Source organism: Lissotriton vulgaris, chromosome 2_1, assembly GCF_964263255.1.
Source record: "Lissotriton vulgaris chromosome 2_1, aLisVul1.2, whole genome shotgun sequence".
NCBI lineage: Eukaryota > Metazoa > Chordata > Amphibia > Caudata > Salamandridae > Lissotriton > Lissotriton vulgaris.
In genome coordinates, this window is record NC_141687.1 from 1,905,680,897 (window position 1) to 1,905,699,486 (window position 18,590).

The 18,590-nt window shown below is 44.8% G+C and overlaps 1 protein-coding gene across 1 annotated transcript in view; it reads right to left on the reverse strand.

Annotated features, from left to right (window-relative positions):
- Nucleotides 1-18,590, reverse strand: part of CHD2 (chromodomain helicase DNA binding protein 2) — a 1,340,517-nt gene that overhangs the window by 414,077 nt on the left and 907,850 nt on the right. The window contains exon 14 of the mRNA XM_086956769.1: nt 4,009-4,098. Coding sequence (XP_086812895.1) covers nt 4,009-4,098 — 90 coding nt within the window. The remainder of the gene's footprint in view (nt 1-4,008; nt 4,099-18,590) is intronic.

Consider the following 18,590-nt stretch of genomic DNA (forward strand, 5'->3'; position numbering starts at 1 on the left):
AATATAAGGGCAGATCAGAGAGTTGACTGCATGTCGGCTCGGCTTGATGTACAACTTTATAAACATATGTTAAAGCTTTAAATGTAATGCGTTTTGTTACTAGAAGCCAATGCAAGCAACAAAGATATTGAGAAACTAAGGTTCGAAGAGGAATGTGGCAGAGCAGGTGTGCTGCTGCATTTTGGTGCGAGAAAAATTCCTAGGACATCTAGGTGTGTGAGTGGACAATTGGGTCAGACCAGTTATCAAGAGGGAATAATTGAAAAAAGGGTTGTCAAGATTATATAAAAAGTATATTTTTATTCAATATGTTTAAAAATCATATTAGGAGTGACCAGGAGGCCAAACAATATGATAGGTATTACAAAATTTTTCTCTTGTCACAGTTACATACAATTACAATAAAAAATTAACATCAAACTCATACTGTACAAAGTAAAAGAATATACAGACAAGGGCATAGGAATAATCACAGAAATAATGAAACAAGCTTAAAAACTCGACGCGCGTTTCGGCAGTGGACCGCCTTCTTCAGGAGACACAATTTAATTCCTGAAATACAGTTGTAAAACAAAATACATGTTATCTAAACATTCATAAATTCATATCGGCATATTAACCAAAATATAACGGAATAACATCAAACATTTTATTTGTTATTACTAACTTGTTCAGGACATTATTCCCTACTCAAAGACTGACCATGACTATTAATTTGTACACTCAAAGCCGTTGATAGGCAGAATCACGTCTGGCAATCGTGCAGTATCTGACTCAGAGAAAAAATCATTGTGAATGAGTCATAGAGAGCGGTCTCCTATTTTAATCAGGTACACAATCAAGTTTCTTTATCTTAGCTAAAGTTGAATCACTTCTTAGTGTATAAACTTGAGATCAATTCTTATAGGATAAAAGGACATGATGGACATATATTGATCATTTAATTTCATACTGTTTCTTGGGATAGGGTCATACATTATCACAGCAATGCACTCAAATTACAATGGTGTACTTACAAAAATGGAAGCTCTATCCATGCAGTAAAGACACTGAGGGTGAAAAAACAGTTTGTAAACGCGCTATATGGGCATTCTTAGCTCCCAAATGGAGCACATTGCCGTAAATCAGCCTGGAAGTTACCAAGGCCTGCTTGAGATTTTAAAGGGTCAGAGCCATAGTATCTTTCTCAGGCATCTTAGCGGGCCAAAGCAGCAAGCAGCAACCTTAATAATTTGATGTTCCATAGTTAGTTTAGTATCCAGCCAAAAGCCGAGGACTTTAACTGCCTACTTGCGGGTGGGGCAGTTACCTAATTCCTCAGGCCAACAGTGAGGACCCCATAGCAGATGTTGATTACCCAGAACCAACACTTCTGTCTTGCTACCATTAGACTTAAAGCAATTAAGCCTCATATAGCCTGCCACATTCTTACAACAGTATGTCAAATTAGTGTTAGTACTGGAATCTAATGAAGAAAAGGATTTCACAATTTGCATGTCATCAGTGTAAGAGTAGATCGACAGTCCATGGTTTGCCAATATGTCTGCTAACGGATACACATAAATATTAAACAATGTAGGGCTCAATGAGGAGCTACCAGGGACTCCATATGGCATTTATAGGCTTGAGCAATAACCTGAAAGGAACATTCTTTCAGGAAAGATTGAAACCAGGCTAGAGATGGGTCTTGAATACCAGCATCTGCTAGTTGCCTAAGAAACAACCGTTGAAAGACAGTATCAAATGTGGCACTTAAATCACTTAAATCAAGCAGAATAAGGGCTGATGTACCTCCCTTGTCTAGCTCTTGCATCAGGTGCTCTGTGAATCCTAGCAGAGCAGACTCTGTACTGTGTTAAAGTCTAAATACAAATTGGGAGGGGTGCAGAAAGTTATAAGCTTCAAAATGAGCAGACAGCTGAGTGTTAATATACTTCTACACAATTTGAGCAAGAAGAGGTAGCAAAGGTGGTTGGCCCAATTTGATGCATCTAATTTTTTTTTTATGTCCCGCAGAACTAAAGCATGTTTCCAGGTTTTAGGAACTGTGTCCCACAGTAAGGAGGTATTCAAAAGCTCAATTAAAATAGGAACCAGAACTTCACTCATAGAATTAAGGTGGTCTGGTAGCAAAGGTTCAGATGGAGCAACCGATTTAATAGCTTTTACGAAAGATAAAAATTAAGTGGTCTCCAATGGCTTAATTTGGGAATCAGTGGTTGCCAACGTAAAATCAGGACAGCTCTCTGACTGATAAAAAGAGGAATCGAAAGTGTCAACCTTATTACAGAAGTAATCTGCCAAACTACTGCAGTCTTCCTGTGAAAGAGATAGTCAAGGTGCAACATTGGCCGGATCTAACAGTGACTTTACTATCCGAAAAATTTCCTTAGTAGAAATTTTAGCTGAGTAAAACAAAGCTCATGTAGGCTTACGTGCTATATGATAAATTCTAGAAGCCTTCTTTGGCCTCTCTTTATTTTCCTCCGTGTAATGTTTGCACAGATGCATTTCAATATTTTACATCTTTTCTTCAAATCTAGTACATAGTTAGTAAAATAAAAAAAGAGCAGGAGGTTGTAGACTGTCTTCCTGGCTGAAGCGCAAACACAGAATCCAAGTTGGAGTAAATCCAATGATCCACAATAGAGCTGTTTGAATTCAGAGATCCCTCCAGCTTAGATATAGAATCTTGAAGCTGAGAAGTAGCAAAATTCCATGAAAGTGGGCTTAGCCCAGCATCTAAAGGCGCCGGGATCACCTTGATAACCTTTATTTGGCTCTAAGCCAGTATTTAAGAAGGAGATGATATAATGGTCAGTTCAGGGAACAGAGCTTGAGCAGACGGATCAGGAAAGTTGGAAAGTACCGGATCTTAAAGGTGGCCTTCTGAATAAGGTGGATTCTTTAACAAGACGATGAAGATCCAAAGCTTTCAAATCTCCAATAATAGTGTTAGCAATATCACAGTTAGCATTGTCAAAGTGAATGTTAAAGTCCCCCAAGACCATGTGGTTCATTTAAGAATGTAGGGGGAATAATACCTCTGCTAATTGTGTGCTCCAGCTACCTGCTGGGCGGAAGGGTGACAGTTTCACAAACCCAAGAGTGAGGTCCAAATATTAATAAAGTCTTGTACCAGCTGTCACTTTTCTGCAAAAGCAGGCCTTATCTGCCTTGACATTCTCCACACAGAAACAGGACCCATAAAATAACTAACAAAGTATATCTGGATCATCCCTGAAGTATAGGAACTACAGTCACCACTGAAAGCCTAAATCACAAAGATCTGCTAGATCTCATTCAAGGCAGTTTCTCAGACATAACACGATAATTGGCAAAAATAATCGCTTGTAATGAATGCAACAGAAAAAAACAAGTCCAGCTTCAAACAAAGAAATGCAAATAGGAAAAAAATATATCCTGCTGTCTCCTATGGTGATATTCTTCCATTTACTAATATAAAAAACAAAAATACCGGGATGGTAAACATATCCTTTTTTCTGTAGTTTGGCTTTTTAATTTAGATCAGTAAAAAAGGGTTTTACGGCAAAGTGGTATGTTTAAGTGTGTTTTAAGAGTAAACAAAAAGAAAAAGTATTTATAGACACAATGTCTTAAAAACGAGTTTCGAAAGCTATATTGTTCCGGGATTATACACATTAGCAGATACATTCTATGATTATGAACAGGGAGAAAAAGTTTAATTTGAAAAGGAGAAGAACTATGGGAAAAATTATGCCGTTAAACACAAAAAACACCTTGTTTAAAAGTGCATTTGTGTGCTCGCCTGGGTTCTGTCTAAAGGCAGACACCTGTAATCAAATTAAGGCACCGATCCACTAGAGAAGCCCACTTGGGTACAGCTTGCTTGTCATAATGCAAAAGCAGTACAGCATTAATTAGATGTTCATGTAATTATATTTTACATAATTCATACAGAAAAAAACAATGCAAGAATCAGCTTTTTTTTTAAATGTGTACATTATTTACATGTCCATTACAAACCTTGTCTTTTAGTAAGATCTCATAGGTTGTGATAAGAGCATTAAACTTAATTCTTTTGGTTTGTGGGTGTATCCACTCGTACTCACGTATCTGCAATTGGAAACAAAACTCCAAATTAAAATTTTAAATTGCATTGTGCATTTATGCTAAACACACTACTGAAATGGATAGGCCTTTTACAAATGAAAAAGTTATATTTTGTAATCTTAGTTCTTCAACATGGGAATTCTCATTAAACACTGAATACGTACTAATACCGTTCATATACTGGTTATTAGAAATGGAGCCCAATAGGCAGCAGATTCCAAAAGCAATTTTGAAAAAGTATCACGATCCTGACCCTTCTCTGATTACCATCATATTGCTTCCGCTACTTCGTCAGGCTGCCTGTTAAATCTAAAATACTGTTTGTAGCTCAAACATCAACAAGTTGAGTAAGGCATACGGGTCAGACATCTATCATTACAAGACTACATAAAAAATTAAACACAGTGGGCAGGTACATCCGTTCACTGAGGTCAGAAGGGTAGCATTACAGAAATGTTTAGTTAGAGGACTTCAAGTTGTAAGAGGTGGTTCTCAATACTCATGAAAGATGTGCAAGTCAGTGGTAGTCGCAGGTTCAAAAGAACCTAAAAGCTCAGACAAACCTGGAGGGAAAGTAACTGAAATTTGCACGAGGCGGAAGGTGGGTTTAGGGTGATGAGGGAGGAGATGGTGTAAGGAGGGAGTACTGCAGACACAGAAGGATGCAGGGTGACTGATTGCAAAAAACAGGAAACGGCAATAAGGTGGCAAATTTATACAAGTTTTCATACTGTACTGGTGTTTTTTCGAACAGTTGTGGAACCATTGGGAATTTTAAAAGGATAAAGATGGTAACATTTAGGTTATTTTCAAAGGCTATAAATAAGTATGATTAGAGTCCAGTGTAGGGAAAATAACCCTTTTTATCATGGTCACCCCCAGTTTTTGCCCCAGGTTCTGGTGTTTTTCAACTGATGAGTGCTGGGTTCTGGCTAACCAGGTCCCAGTGCCAGTACTCTTTCCTTAAAAACAAGGTAAAATGGTCTAATTGTATTACAACTGACACACAATTTAGCATCCCTGTAGGTCCCTAGCAAATGGTATCCCAGCATGGGTGCCAGAGAGGGTCCTTATGGACTCAAGTATGTATTATCACACCCTAAGTGACCTCCATACAAATTGCCTGCAGGCAACATGACATGCTGCAAACCATGTGTGAAAACACAGCATGGCACACTCATTGTGAGCAATGTCAAAGTCACTAAATATGATATATGTAAGTCACCCCTATGACAGGCCTTCAAGCCATAAGGCAGGGTGCATTATATTTTATGTGAGGACATATTTGCATGAGCAGATACGCCCCTGTGACATCTAGTTCTATTACTAAATGTTGCAAGTGAACATGGAAGCCATCTTAAGGTATATACTAAGCCCTGGGCATTATGAGTTACCAAGCTACATAATGGCTTAGTTGAAACATATGATGTTTGTTATTAAACAACTTGCTTTAATAATTAAAAACTGATTTAAGTATTGGATTTAATATGACAGCCCCCAGAGGTTATCTTAGAGGTGTCCCCTGAACCCTACTAGTCTTCTAGTGTTTTGGCTGACTGAACTCATCCAGCTTGCCACCACAGACAAGTTTCCGACCCCCAGTAGGTGAGAGCCAGGGCTCTCTGTGGTCAGGAAACCATGCCTGCTCCGGAGAAGGTGCTATCACCTCCTCCAGCAGGATCGTTCGTGAATCTGCATTCCAAGGCCAGATACTTTAAAGTCTATGCTGCCTTTGATATGCAACCAAGGCTTCCACCAGACCTGTGGAATTCCACGCTTTGCCTTGAGGTCCACTTGGGACCAGGACAGATAGAAAATTAGCTAAGCAAGTCGGCATGTTGAATTTCCAGGATAGTCATACCCCTAAGGTGGGTTACTTGATGAGCTCTACAGAAGAAGGGTTCCACCTCTTTTTTTGGGAGGAATTGGGAACTCTGGGACAGGGTTATGTCCACTCCACACAGGAAGTGATCATAGAGGGAATGCAGTGAACCCAGGGGTTAGTAGCCCATTGGCTACTACCCTTCATTCCCCTTAATGTCCCACAATTTAGTATTTAGGTTTATTATTGGCCGGTACAAATGAACTGGTAATTGATGTGATGTATTTAATGAACTATTGTCACGTATTTATTATCGGATATATGTACTATATGTTTTATTCACTTTTATGGGTGTAATGACCGCAATAAAGTTTATGATGAGTATTTAGGTAGTCCCCTGAAACCAGAAACTCCGATTCTTCTGCCTGAAAAATGAAGGACAAAATAGCCTAAGACATGAGAGCTGTGGGCCAGAACTTAATTTGGCGCAAAACTATGCCTGGCTGCTGTTCTCACAATCACGGATATCGACACGTCCAGAAGTGGAACAGGCTCCCCAAACCTTTGAAGGTCTGACCAGCACTTCACGACCCAGCAACATTTCTCTTGGAGGGGAGGAGCCAGTACCCTGATACAGCGTTCTTTCGACCCCCGGGCCCACCGAGGGAGCAGCGCCCCAGAAGATGGAATATGAGGTTCCCAGAGGTCAGCCCCATCTCCCCAGAGAGTACGGAGACACTAGACCCTCCAGGACCCCCACTTCCCCCCCCCCCCCCAAACCCCCTGCACCTATACCCGGGATACCGGAGCCATCTGCAAGCACCAAGGCTTGTTTGTGTTCAGTCGGAACACCACAGCCGGCAAAACTTACCTGCACATTGAGGGACTTCGAGAGATGCCAGATCCACGTCGAGAGAGGCCCTGCTGTGTTACTTTTCCCTTTTCTGCAGGTTCATCAAGAACCATGAGAGTCTCTAACTCACCGACTTGTCGAACAAAACACCTCTGCACCCAAGCTCCCCAGCCCGGGCTCCAGTAAACTGACCCTCAAGAGCTGAGCCCCCCCTTTGGTTCTGCTGGACTGGTTCCCCAGTCCCCACTTGCAACCTTTTTCTTACAGGTACTTTTCCCATTGACTTTAGCATGTAGCATTCAAGGCCATCACCAAATACAGCACTTCTGCACCCGGACATGCTAGGGCAGGTAAACTTGAACTTCTGGTGCTTTCTTGGACTTTGGCCCCTACTCACCTTAAGAACAGTTCCGCAAGTTGTATGTAAGTGTACCTATGCAGGGAATATCTCTCCCATAAGATAACAATACTGCGTTCAAGGCTCATGCCTCAAATCTGACAGCTATAATTTTCTACCGATTTTACCGTAAAATTTGATAATGTCTAAAGTACTTGCCTGATTCTGATTACCTTGGGGTCTAAAATTATATATAAAAATGTGTTAGTTTTCTAAATTGGTCTCGAGTTTCTTCTGGAGTGGGTGTCTCATTTATTGACTCTGTGTAAAACAAATGCTTATCACTACCCTCTGATAAGTCTAAACCACTCGCCCACACTACGACAAAGATAGGATTTTGGATTATTTAATTAAAACCTGGAAGTTAATAAGAGCTGTCTGAATTTTCTACATAGTGTACCTCCTTTTGGTACACTACATAAAAAGTTAACTTCCTACATTGGTGGATCAGCGGTGGGGTACAAGACTTTGCATCTGCTGATACCACTTGGTTAATAGAGGATTCCACGAAGAAACACACAATAGACTTGAGTCCAAAATACTTATGCAATTTTGGCCAACTGTTCTAATCTGAACTGTTATGGTCTTGTATTAAGTCCTCCAGTCCTTGGTGAGCAAGTTACTTACCTTCTATATCGTATTATCTGGTAAAGACATTATCTAGCTGTAGATATCTTACCTTTGAATTTCCCAGGTGTCAGACTGGATTCAGAAATCTTTCGTATGAGCACTATACACCTGCGCGCTGTAGGGTGGCTCCATTTGACGTCGCCGGGGGTCACTGGCGTCGGTCGTGATATTGTGTTTTTATCTAGGAACCTAAATCGATATTTCTATTTTATGCCCATGTACGGTTATAATCAATAATATCCCTATAATGGCTTAGGAAACATATCCATATCTAGTTGTAGCCCATGCAATCACATTAAGCAAGGCTACTTCCCCGGACTCCTAGAAAGCACAACGAGTTCTCTAAACAAACCAAGCCTCCAGCAACCTGAGAAATCCCCATTTGCTCTTGTTTTGATTTCGTCCTAGAACTCCTGTGAAGCACTGTAAGAACGGCCAGTTCTTAGTGACATCTTTATTGACGTCTTATGTCCAACCTTACGTCAAACCCAGCATCTTTCAGGTATAAATATACCAACATTGCCTTAAGCAAACACACGATGGTGGTTTTGGAGCCGAGCAGCTATCTACTTGCCCGAGAGCCCAGCTTATGCGAGAGCCCACGGACTCTGCCTCTCCCATTTGATGCACTGAGAGAGACGCTGTCTTTTCTCCTGCCGAGAAATCCAGCTCCGGTGTTCTCAGCCGCCTTCGCGGGCTGCTGGGATATCGAGTCCTGAAAGAGAGATACCAGACCTCCTGCATTCTATTACCCAGGTACGGAGCTGACTAAACCCTTACAGATAATTCTTGAGTCAGATTCTTGGCAAAACCAACTTAACTTAAACTGCTACTTACTTACTCCTTCCCACGTATTAGGCTTAGGTCAGGTACACCGGGGTAGGCGTATTTAGAAGCACCAGTTGAGTACGTTAAGTCAATGTATATATGTATGTATATATTTTATCCATTTGAAAGTATCTTATGGCTAAGAAACCATATGCTTTTACAGTATTATTTCATAATACTCCTTTTACTGTACGCACTTTACTTCACATTGCAATTATGGCAATTCATTTCTCTTGCATGAGAAAGAAGACTGCTCAATAAATTACACCTTTTATTGAAAACGCCCGTCTCTCTTTTCTCTGCACTCTGGTGAAACTAATTACGCACGGTTGACGGAGTGAAATAGCTGCCTATTGTTTTCACACGACTCTAGAGATACACTCTTATTCTGAGGGAGCAAAGCTGTCCTGTTATATGGTTGTCAGAAGCTAATCCCTTCTTGTCTATCCAGGGAGGTTAAACTCCTCCTCGTTTATTCGAGAAAGTTTCTAGTGACCTCTGAGCTAGCTGGCAAACCTTAAGTCTAATATAGTCAGTAGAGACCTAGTCGATCTCAGTCCTACGTCTAAATGTAAATGTAAATGTACATGTATTTATATAGCGCAAATCACCGACCCGGTATCTTAGCGCTTGTCTAGGGAACCCGTCCTGGTACTCCCCTGTGAGATAACCCCGGCAGGGTATCCACAAGGTGAAAGCCAAGCATCCCACCGCGAGGGGCCGTTGTGGAGATTAAGAAAGCTATTGCCCAGATTCGCAGAGTGTGAACCCGTGAATCGAGTAGGCACCGGAGCGAGAATTGTCGAGTCCGTGGACATTTTAGGACTCAAGACCCCGCCGAGCCAGGAATTGAACCCTGGTCCCGGGCTGACCTCTGCTTCCAGGTCTGCCTCCTCTAACCAGTGAGCCACACTTCTCCGTCTACACTGCTGAATATATTATTCCAATGCGCAGAGCCTATTGGGAATATAGGAACTACACTACATGGCTCCCAACGTTTGGTAAGGCGATAAATCTAATGCAAAACGTTAGAGTAACTCAGTCGTGCTTTTTCACACAGACCCTTATTCCCGTAAATACTCCAAAAGACGCCTGGAGTGGGTAAGAGGTTAAAATCCGCCAGAACTTAGTAGGAAGAGATTCCTATGTATAGTTTTTGGTTTAGTCAACGTTGAAGGATACAGTGTTCCAAAATATTGTGCACCTAATCTTTGTTTCCTTGAAACTTGATCTGCAACAAAAACCTTTCTGCCAGTAAAATGGGGGAAAGTGAAGACGAGAGGGAGGCAGCTAGAATAGCAGCTCGACTCCTAGAGGAGGACACGAGTCTCCTACAGAATGACCCGAATGTTATACTCATTCCGGTCAACATAAGAAAAACTATAACTCTCAAACTTATAGAAAATGGACTGACATCACGAGGTGGTACAGTCATATTCGTGGTAGAGGCCCATGAATATCGGCAAACAGAGGTATTCTATTCATGGATAAACTTTCCAGCAGCAAACGCTGTAACACACGAATTCCACTATTACAAAATAGAGGAACCTCCGGATGAATACATTCCTTTCGAGGGGTTGAAATCCCATTAAAATACCAAGAGCACCTGCTCTGGTTTAAAGGCGCCCTAAAACATAATAATCACATCACCAGGCTCGGTCCACTAGGTAGACCAGGAGCAACGTGGCCGGTTCTAGCCAGCTACACACCACATCCAGACATTGATAAAATGTCAAGCGAAGAACTCTTAGTTAAAATAAAAGAATTAACAAAGGCATATAGAGAGTTCATTCAATTGGCAATGGAGAATATAACTTACCTCCAGAAATTGAAAGAAACAGATATAGCAGACCAACCAATTGAACTTGCCAGAATCATAGAAAAATCCTATGAAGAACTAGGTAGAGATAGTTTGGGTGGGAAACCGGTAAAACCCCAACTAACTGAAAATCCTGAAAAGATATTTATTAAAAATAATCTAAACAGTCCAAAAAAGAGCTGGGATGGAAATAAACAATCCACTCCCAAAGAAAAAAGATTCCAGTCCAGAGGAAGGTCTCCTCGGCGGAGAGAAAGATCTCCGGACCAAGGACATAAGTCTCCCCAGAGGGAGCCCTCTGAGAAAAGATACAACCTTAGAAATAGGGACAATTTGAAAAAGCCTGATAGATATCAAGATATTGATACACGTCCCTCTCGATCTTTTCAGACTTCCTTGCAGAAATCGGAAAGAAGAGGACGGTCAGAACACAGGGAAGAGCACGTCAAGTTCAAAGACGAGGAACCTGCTCAAAGTAAAAAATTACAATTTCCAAGAAAGAAGGTAGTCAGTATTAAAATAATCAAACATGCTGAGGATACTGAGGACACAGCTGAAAAACGCAGAGTGGGCCCAGACAATGCTAGACAGCGCAGCAGAAGTGACAATAGCTCACAAGATCCTGATGAATCATCTGGAGACAGTGGACACGAATGAATACATTCAGGTGGAAACTGCAGATACCAGAGTTAGCAAACCTCATAAAATATACGAAATAACATTGCGTATAGAGGGAGATAAGACTAGGAAAGTAAGGGTCTGTTTGGGATAACCTTTCAAAAGCTGATAAAGACTGGCCACCAGGGTTTGTCAGGGAGTGCCCTCATGGCGAAGAAATTATTATGCCTGCCTTCTCAAATCATATTCCAATTCATAGAAAATACTCATATGCAAGAAAATGGGCAGTAGCCCAAGCTCCTGCATTATATAAAAATCATGTAGGATGGGATGAGGACTCCCCTCACAAAATCCAGTTAAAATGTCGACCCACTGCACAAAGGCAGTACCCAATTAAGCAAGAAGCTAAAAAACAAGTCAGGGAGATCTTAGATCAACTCGAATACCAAGGGGTGATCGAAACATGCACCTCTCAAATGAACAATCCTTTGTTTCCTGTCTCCAAGCCAGACGATTCATATCGTCTAGTCTTGGACTACAGACACCTTAACTCATGTTGCAAAACATTTGCAGTACAAAACTCACACAGTACAGCACTAATGTATAACATCGTTCGCAAAAAATACAAAACAACATTAGACATCTCTAATGGATTCTGTTGTCAAAACATTGCACCTGAAAGCAGGTATTTAACCTCTTTCTCAATAATGGGGTCACAGAAAAAATTTCTGTCGACTCCCACAGGGATTCAAGAATAGCCCAGGATTATTCTCAGCAAGGGTAACAGAGTTACTACAAATATATGATGATGAGGCATTATCTTATGTCGATGACATCTATCTCACAGATGATGACCTGGATACTCACTTGAAAAGAGTGAACACCATAATACTTGGGTTCGCAGCAGAGGGTTACAAATTCAACTTTAAAAAGTCACGAATTGCCCACCTAACTGTCCTGTTTTTAGGATATGAATTATCAAGTGAAGGCAAAAGCCTAGCAGACAACTTCTTAGAGAAGTGCGCTGTACTCCAAGCACCAAAAACGCTGAAGAACTTACAATCAATACTAGGTTTCCTGAATTTCGGAAGAACTTGCATTCTAAATTATGCAGAGAGGGTTAAACCCCTCTATGAATTAATAAAACATGATTTTAAACCAATCAATTGGACTCAGAAACACACAGAAATTTTGAGATCATTGCAAACAGACATGTTAGCTAAAACAAAATTACAAACTCGCGACAACACATGCAACCTTGTAATCCGAGTCATCCCAGGAAGATGCGGATTCACGTACCTGACCTCTAATGAGGGAGAAACGGTACCAATAACTTACAAATCACATTTGTACACACAAGCTGAAAAAACATTCAGTCTTACAGAAAATATTGTAAATGCGGTTCAAACTGCTGTAGCAAAAGAAAGAGCCCAAGCCCAAGGCAAAAGAATAACTGTTTATACAGCAGAATCAGCCCTTGAGGTGTTAAGCCCAGTGAATCTAAAAACGGTGGCATTAGATCCAAGATGGATACAGTGGGAAAATTCTCTTGCTGCAGAAGACGTGAAATACTATTTTGACCCGAACATGAAAAACTGAAAGATCTAAAATATGAAGAAGAATATCCTCTGCCAATCGAAATTCTGCCTCTCCAACAGTACTCTTGTGTAATCTATATGGACAGATTTGCACAAAATTACGATGTGGATAGTAAATCCTACAATGCAGCGTGCGCGATTGTTAAAGGTCGCTGGCGCTGTGGTAAATTCAGACCAAAAATAACAAAAACTGAATCACTGAGAAACTGTTCGGCTCAGCGAGCTGAAATCAGATCTTTAAAGATGGCGCTTGAAAATGCTGATCGTGAATTCTCGACACTAATAGTGTGCGATTCACATTTCTGCGTCAAATCTTATGATAATGACTTGCAGAACTGGGTTCAAAACGATTACAAAGATGACACAGGTGCCACAATAAAGCTAAGAAGCTTTGGGAACAGGTAGTTCTTTTGCAGAAATACCTACGAAAGACTCACGTGATACATACACTGAGTCATCAACGTAATGGCGTTCACGTTGCAGGGAATTCATTGGCTAATACAGCCACAACGGAAGCAGCTCAAACGGCTTCCGTAGCCACAAAAAAGCGTTCAGAAAAATACATAGACGGGTAAACCATGCTGGCAGTAAAAAAGTCTTCAAAAGGCGACTGTGCAGCCCTACCCGTAAACTATCCACTCAATTATACATACATAATTGATGCAAACTCCGTTCCTTTTGCTCGAATCCCTGGAGTGGGGGATAGAGTAATTCCAAACAAGAACAGGAGAATCTTCTTAATAGCGGACGCACACATGGGATTGGGTCTAAGGCACCAAGAGATCAAGGAATCTCTGAAAGAATTCCAATCAGAATACTGATGGCCGGGGATGAGCCTGCAACATTACAAATTTGCAAAGAGCTGTCCAAACTGCAACAGAGATCGCAGTAGCGAACCGACCGGAGTATTGCCATGGCCCTTCTTGTAGTTAGCATAAGGCTATCTATACGTAAAATCCAGCGTCCCATTAATTTCTTTTTAAGACTAGATTCACTTAAAAATACAGACACCAGCGCTCGGCTGACACCAGAACTGTTATAAAAGATTTGCGAGTCTTTATCGGCACATACGCAATTGGCATGCTACACTCTGACCAGGGTCCTGCTTTTAGCTCTCGAGCTTATAAGGAGACCATGACCAGCATGGGCATTGCATTGCGGTACTCTTGTCCCTCCCATCCTGAGGGAAATGGGATTGTGGAAAGAAAAAACCAGGACATAAAGCAATCTATAACGGCGAGCGTATTAGGTTCGGGTGATGGGTGGGTCCAACATTTAACAAGTGTCCAACGTAGTCTTAATAATCTGCCAAGAAATTCTCTAAAAGGTTTCAGTCCGTACGAACTATTGTTCGGTACTAGAATGCATATTCAGGATTAGATAGTCAGACTTCAGTGGTAGAAAAAAAATGCTTTGATATCAAAGATCGTTTGGCTGTTTAACAGGACTTAAATGAAACAAGAAAAGCTCTGAGCAGTACAAAGTTAAAACAGCAGCCAACAGCCACTGAAGATAAACCACCTGTCCCATCAAGGCCTGTCTGGATTCCAAAGATTGGGGATCTTATCAGAGAGAAGATCGCGGTGAAGAAGCAATTTGGGCCTTCTTACAGAAAAGCAGTACCTGTCTTAGCTGTCAGCTGAACAAGATCAGTTGTACTACCGCCCCTTGCTGGTAAAAAGGAGAACCGAGTTGTATCCATCGACCTGGTAAAACCACAATCATGTGGCCAATAATAAGTAGTAGACCCAGTGGACTCCCAAGAAATAGCAGAATACCAAAATTTGCTACAATGCAAGAGGTTCAAACTGAGAGACTAATCACATTTGATAAACAAAAAAGGACTATGCAACAATGCCATGGAACTTGTGCCTCTTGAAACCCAAATTGCAACAGTTTGTCAAGAAACACCTGTCTACGGTGGGCGTGGCTTCGCGGGCGAAGATGGCGGACGCAGCCTTCTAGAGCTCCCGTCAGCCCGACACTTACCCCGTCGATTTATCCTGGCCCCCGGACCCGATCTGCAGACCACACTTGGGGAACTTGTGGCGGAAGGTGGAAAGGGTCACTTGGTGCTGAGTGCGGTGCTCCCGGACCCTCCGATACGGACACAGCGGCTGAGGCGGCCTGCGGCCTGATCCCGGGAGGTGCAGCCGGGGCCTCGATTTTGGAGCCTCCCGGTTGAGAAGTTCCCGAGCGGGCCAGCCGCGCCAACGTCCATCCTGGGCCCAGCGCCTCTCATAGATAGCAGGATTGTGGGCAAGTCTTCTGCCTTATCCACCAAGAAGGCTGAGACAGCCGGTGCACCGAAGACGCCTGGGGGGAGCTGTGGCCTACATCGGGACCGTGCAACCGGGACCTCGAGTTTGGTGGTTCCCGACAGTGACGTGGAGAGTCCAGCGGAGCTGTGGCCCCTGGTGCGAGACCCCACCCGACAAGCCGGGCATAGCGCTGCTGTGCTTCTTTGGTCCGCGGTATAACGGGCAGCCGAACGGACCGGCGAGTATCGCGCCCGAGCCCGGAGAGGCCCTGCGACGGAGCCAGAGAGACGGAGTGCAGACGTGAGTGACTCTCCAGGGGCCCCTCTGTGGATGTGAACGAAGGGCGAAGGGGGACCGGAGCCGGCGATTGTAGTGCCTGTGGGTGCTCGGCGCAGTTAGACTGTGAGACGAGGGAGCTGTGAGACCAGGAGGCAGCGGTGCCACAAGGCCCTCTGTAGAGCGGAGGCCGGACCAAGGGCCTTGCGGCAGGAGGACAGGGCCCGGCCGGAACCGCCCTGCGCACCTCTGATACGGGGGAGCCTATAACATCCAGTGGGCCCCCCCAGCAACAGACGACAGCAGTGTGGGGGAGTTGTCTGCCCGGGAGTAGAAAGAACATTTGTGTGGAATACCCTTGGCCGCTACTGGTGGTGCGGGGTGCCTGCGCTGTGACGATTTACAAACGCTCCTAAGACAACGGCCCCTGGGTGAGCCGCAGATATGACCAGAGGAGGTAGTGGGCCCGCCAAGCAGGGACCCATCGATAAATTCACGGGGCCAAGTGGGGGGCCCGGAGCGTCTGGAGGTGGCCAGGGTACGGGGACAGACAATGCAGCGCTCATGGCGGCAATTACCCAGTCCCGGGACATGCTAGATGCCAAGATATGGGCAGTTGGGGCAGACGTGACCCTGCTGCGCCAAGACCTGCGAAATGCGGTGGCGCGTATCACGGAGGCGGAATCCAGAATTTCGGTGGTAGACGACGTTGGGACCCTGAAGCAGAAAGTGGCGGCAATGGAAAACATCCAAAAGGGCCTTGCTCTCCGTGTAGGGGATGCCGAAGGGCGCGCGCGCAGGAACAACCTTCGCTTTGTGGGTTTTCCGGAGGGATGCGAGAAAGGCAATATGGAACATTTCTTGTCCCAGTGGTTGGAGAGCTGGCTCCCCCCGGATGTCCTATCTCGTTGTTTTGTGATTGAGCGCGCCCATAGAGCCCTGACACAGAAGCCGCCAGTGGGAGAGCGGCCCAGACCGGTGATAGCTAAAATCCTGAATTTTCATGATAGAGACACTATATAACGGAAAGCGCGGGCCAAGGACTCCCTTCTATTCGAGAATCAGAAGATTATGATCTTTCCTGATTATACCAGAATCGTGCAACAGCAGCGGCACTCTTTTATTGCCGCCAAGGCAAAACTGCGAGGTCTGAAAATTCAATACTCCTTGCTCTACCCGGCCCGCTTGCGGGTAGTCTTCCAATCGCGAACCCACTTCTTCGATACACCGGAGGATGTCTTCAAATGGAATGATGAAACAGTGAGGGTCAGACCGCATGCCCAACCAGGTCTGGACCCGGGCCACTCAAGAGACCCGTCACTGGGCCGGGGGGACCAAAATGCCCGGGGCAAAAGGAACAGGAGGTCTAGATCGCGGAAACGATCCTCTTCTCGCTGTGGTACTCAAACTGGTGCGCCTACTGACTCTGATCATTCTGGAAAGGTCCATTGAGAGACTTTGGGGAACTGAGTTTATCTGCAGATGCCACAGGCTCCAGCTGAGAAGGGTTGCATAGCTGTGTCTTATTGTGCTGATATTTGAAAACTGAGTATATTGCCATTGCTAGTTTATTTTCTTGAAATTGTGTGGGGTTGCGGGGTGGGGTTCGGGGTGCTTCTTTATAGGGGCTATCTGCCTCTTACATGAGTGGGAGTTGACTGGGGGGGGGGGGGGGGAGGGGGGTTTCTTCTGTTTAAGGGGTTAGTTGGGATCCATTGGTATGGTTGGCCTTGGGCGCTCTGTTTTGGGCCCGAAGTTGCCCATGCCGCGACAGATACTTCAGAGTTCTAAGAGGTATAGGGGTGGGTGGCGGGGGACAGGGAGTGGGGAGTTGAGGGGTCTGTTTGGGGGGCAGGTAGGGGGAGGGGTCTGGGTTGGTTGGTGGGGGGTACACGAGATTTCTGGTGCCTTGTTATGGATTGTGCTGTGCGCCTGGGCCTGGTGCTGGGCATCCTTGTGTTGGGTCCCGTGGGATTATGGCTGAGGCATCAACCCCGGGGCACCCCAGGGAGTAAATGCGCATACTGAGTTGGAATGTTAGAGGGATGCTGGATAAAATCAAGAGGGGGGCGATTTTGCGGTGGGGAAAGAGGGAAGCGGCAGATGTCTTATTGTTACAAGAGACACACATGATGGGAACGAAAGTGCTTAGCCTGCAGTGGTTTGATTACCAACAGATCTTCCATGCTGGGTTTTCCAGGGGCTCTAGGGGCGTCGCCGTCTTGGTCCATCGCAGGTTGGCTTACATTCATGAGAGACAGTGGATAGACCCACAGGGTCTGTTTGTGTTTGTTCAAGGGATGGTGGGTACGGAATCAGTTGTGTTTGGCAGTATTTATGCCCCCACCCCATTGCAGTGGTCCCTGGCTGAGCGTTTGTTTGCGGTATGGGCCGAAATCCCGGAGTCCCTAGCGGTGCTGGGTGGAGATTGGAATGACGTGATGGATGTGCATGGGGACCATCGGAGGCTACGGGAGACGCTTACTGCTGCAGCCCCTACCCGGCTGAGTGCGATGGTGGAAGGGCTGGGCTGGGTGGATGTTTGGCGACACATGCATGCTAGGGCCAGCGAGTATACATATGTCTCTCCTGTTCATGGTTCCTTTTCACGGCTGGACTACATATTTGTGCCTTGTGGGTTCCTGAGTAGAGTGCGGGAGGCTAGTATCCTACCTAAGGGGCTGTCCGACAATTCCCCTGTGGCCGTGGGGGTTGACCTACATAGGACAAGACAACCATTCCGATGGAGGATGTCTCCGTGGCAACTTCAACAAGCTGAATATGTACAACACATACGGGGCGCGATTGCTCACTACTGGTGAGAAAATCTGGTAGAAGACACAGATGTGTCGTCTGGGAAGCCATGAAACCTACTTTGAGAGGAATCGACATTGCGTGGTGTGCGGCGGCCCGTCGCAGGCGCCGGGAGGCCATAGTTGTGGCGGCAGCTCGGGTGGAAGCTCTGGAGCAACGGTGTCAGAGGGAGGGGGACGGTGTGGCGGTGCGGCAGCTCCTGCAGGCGCAGCAGTCCTATGCATCGGTGTTACTAGATGAAGCCCGACAGGCGTGGTTGGCCATGCGGAGTAGGGTATATCAATGGGGAGACAAGTCCTGTACTATGCTCCACAGGCTATGCCAGCGCACCCTGCAGCCACGTGCCCTGCCCGGCCTTACAGATGGGGATGGTGTCACCATAACGGACCCGGCGGAACTAGCAGCTAGCTTTGCTCATTACTACGCGGGGCAATATGCACCGCAGGATTGCCTTCCGGCTGCAGCGATTGATACATTTATTGCCGACCTCCCCCCCTCCACCCCCCCGCCTCCCCGAGGGCAGGCTCCACTAAGACGCGAGCGGCGCTGGACCTCCCCCTCACGACGGAGGAGCTAGAA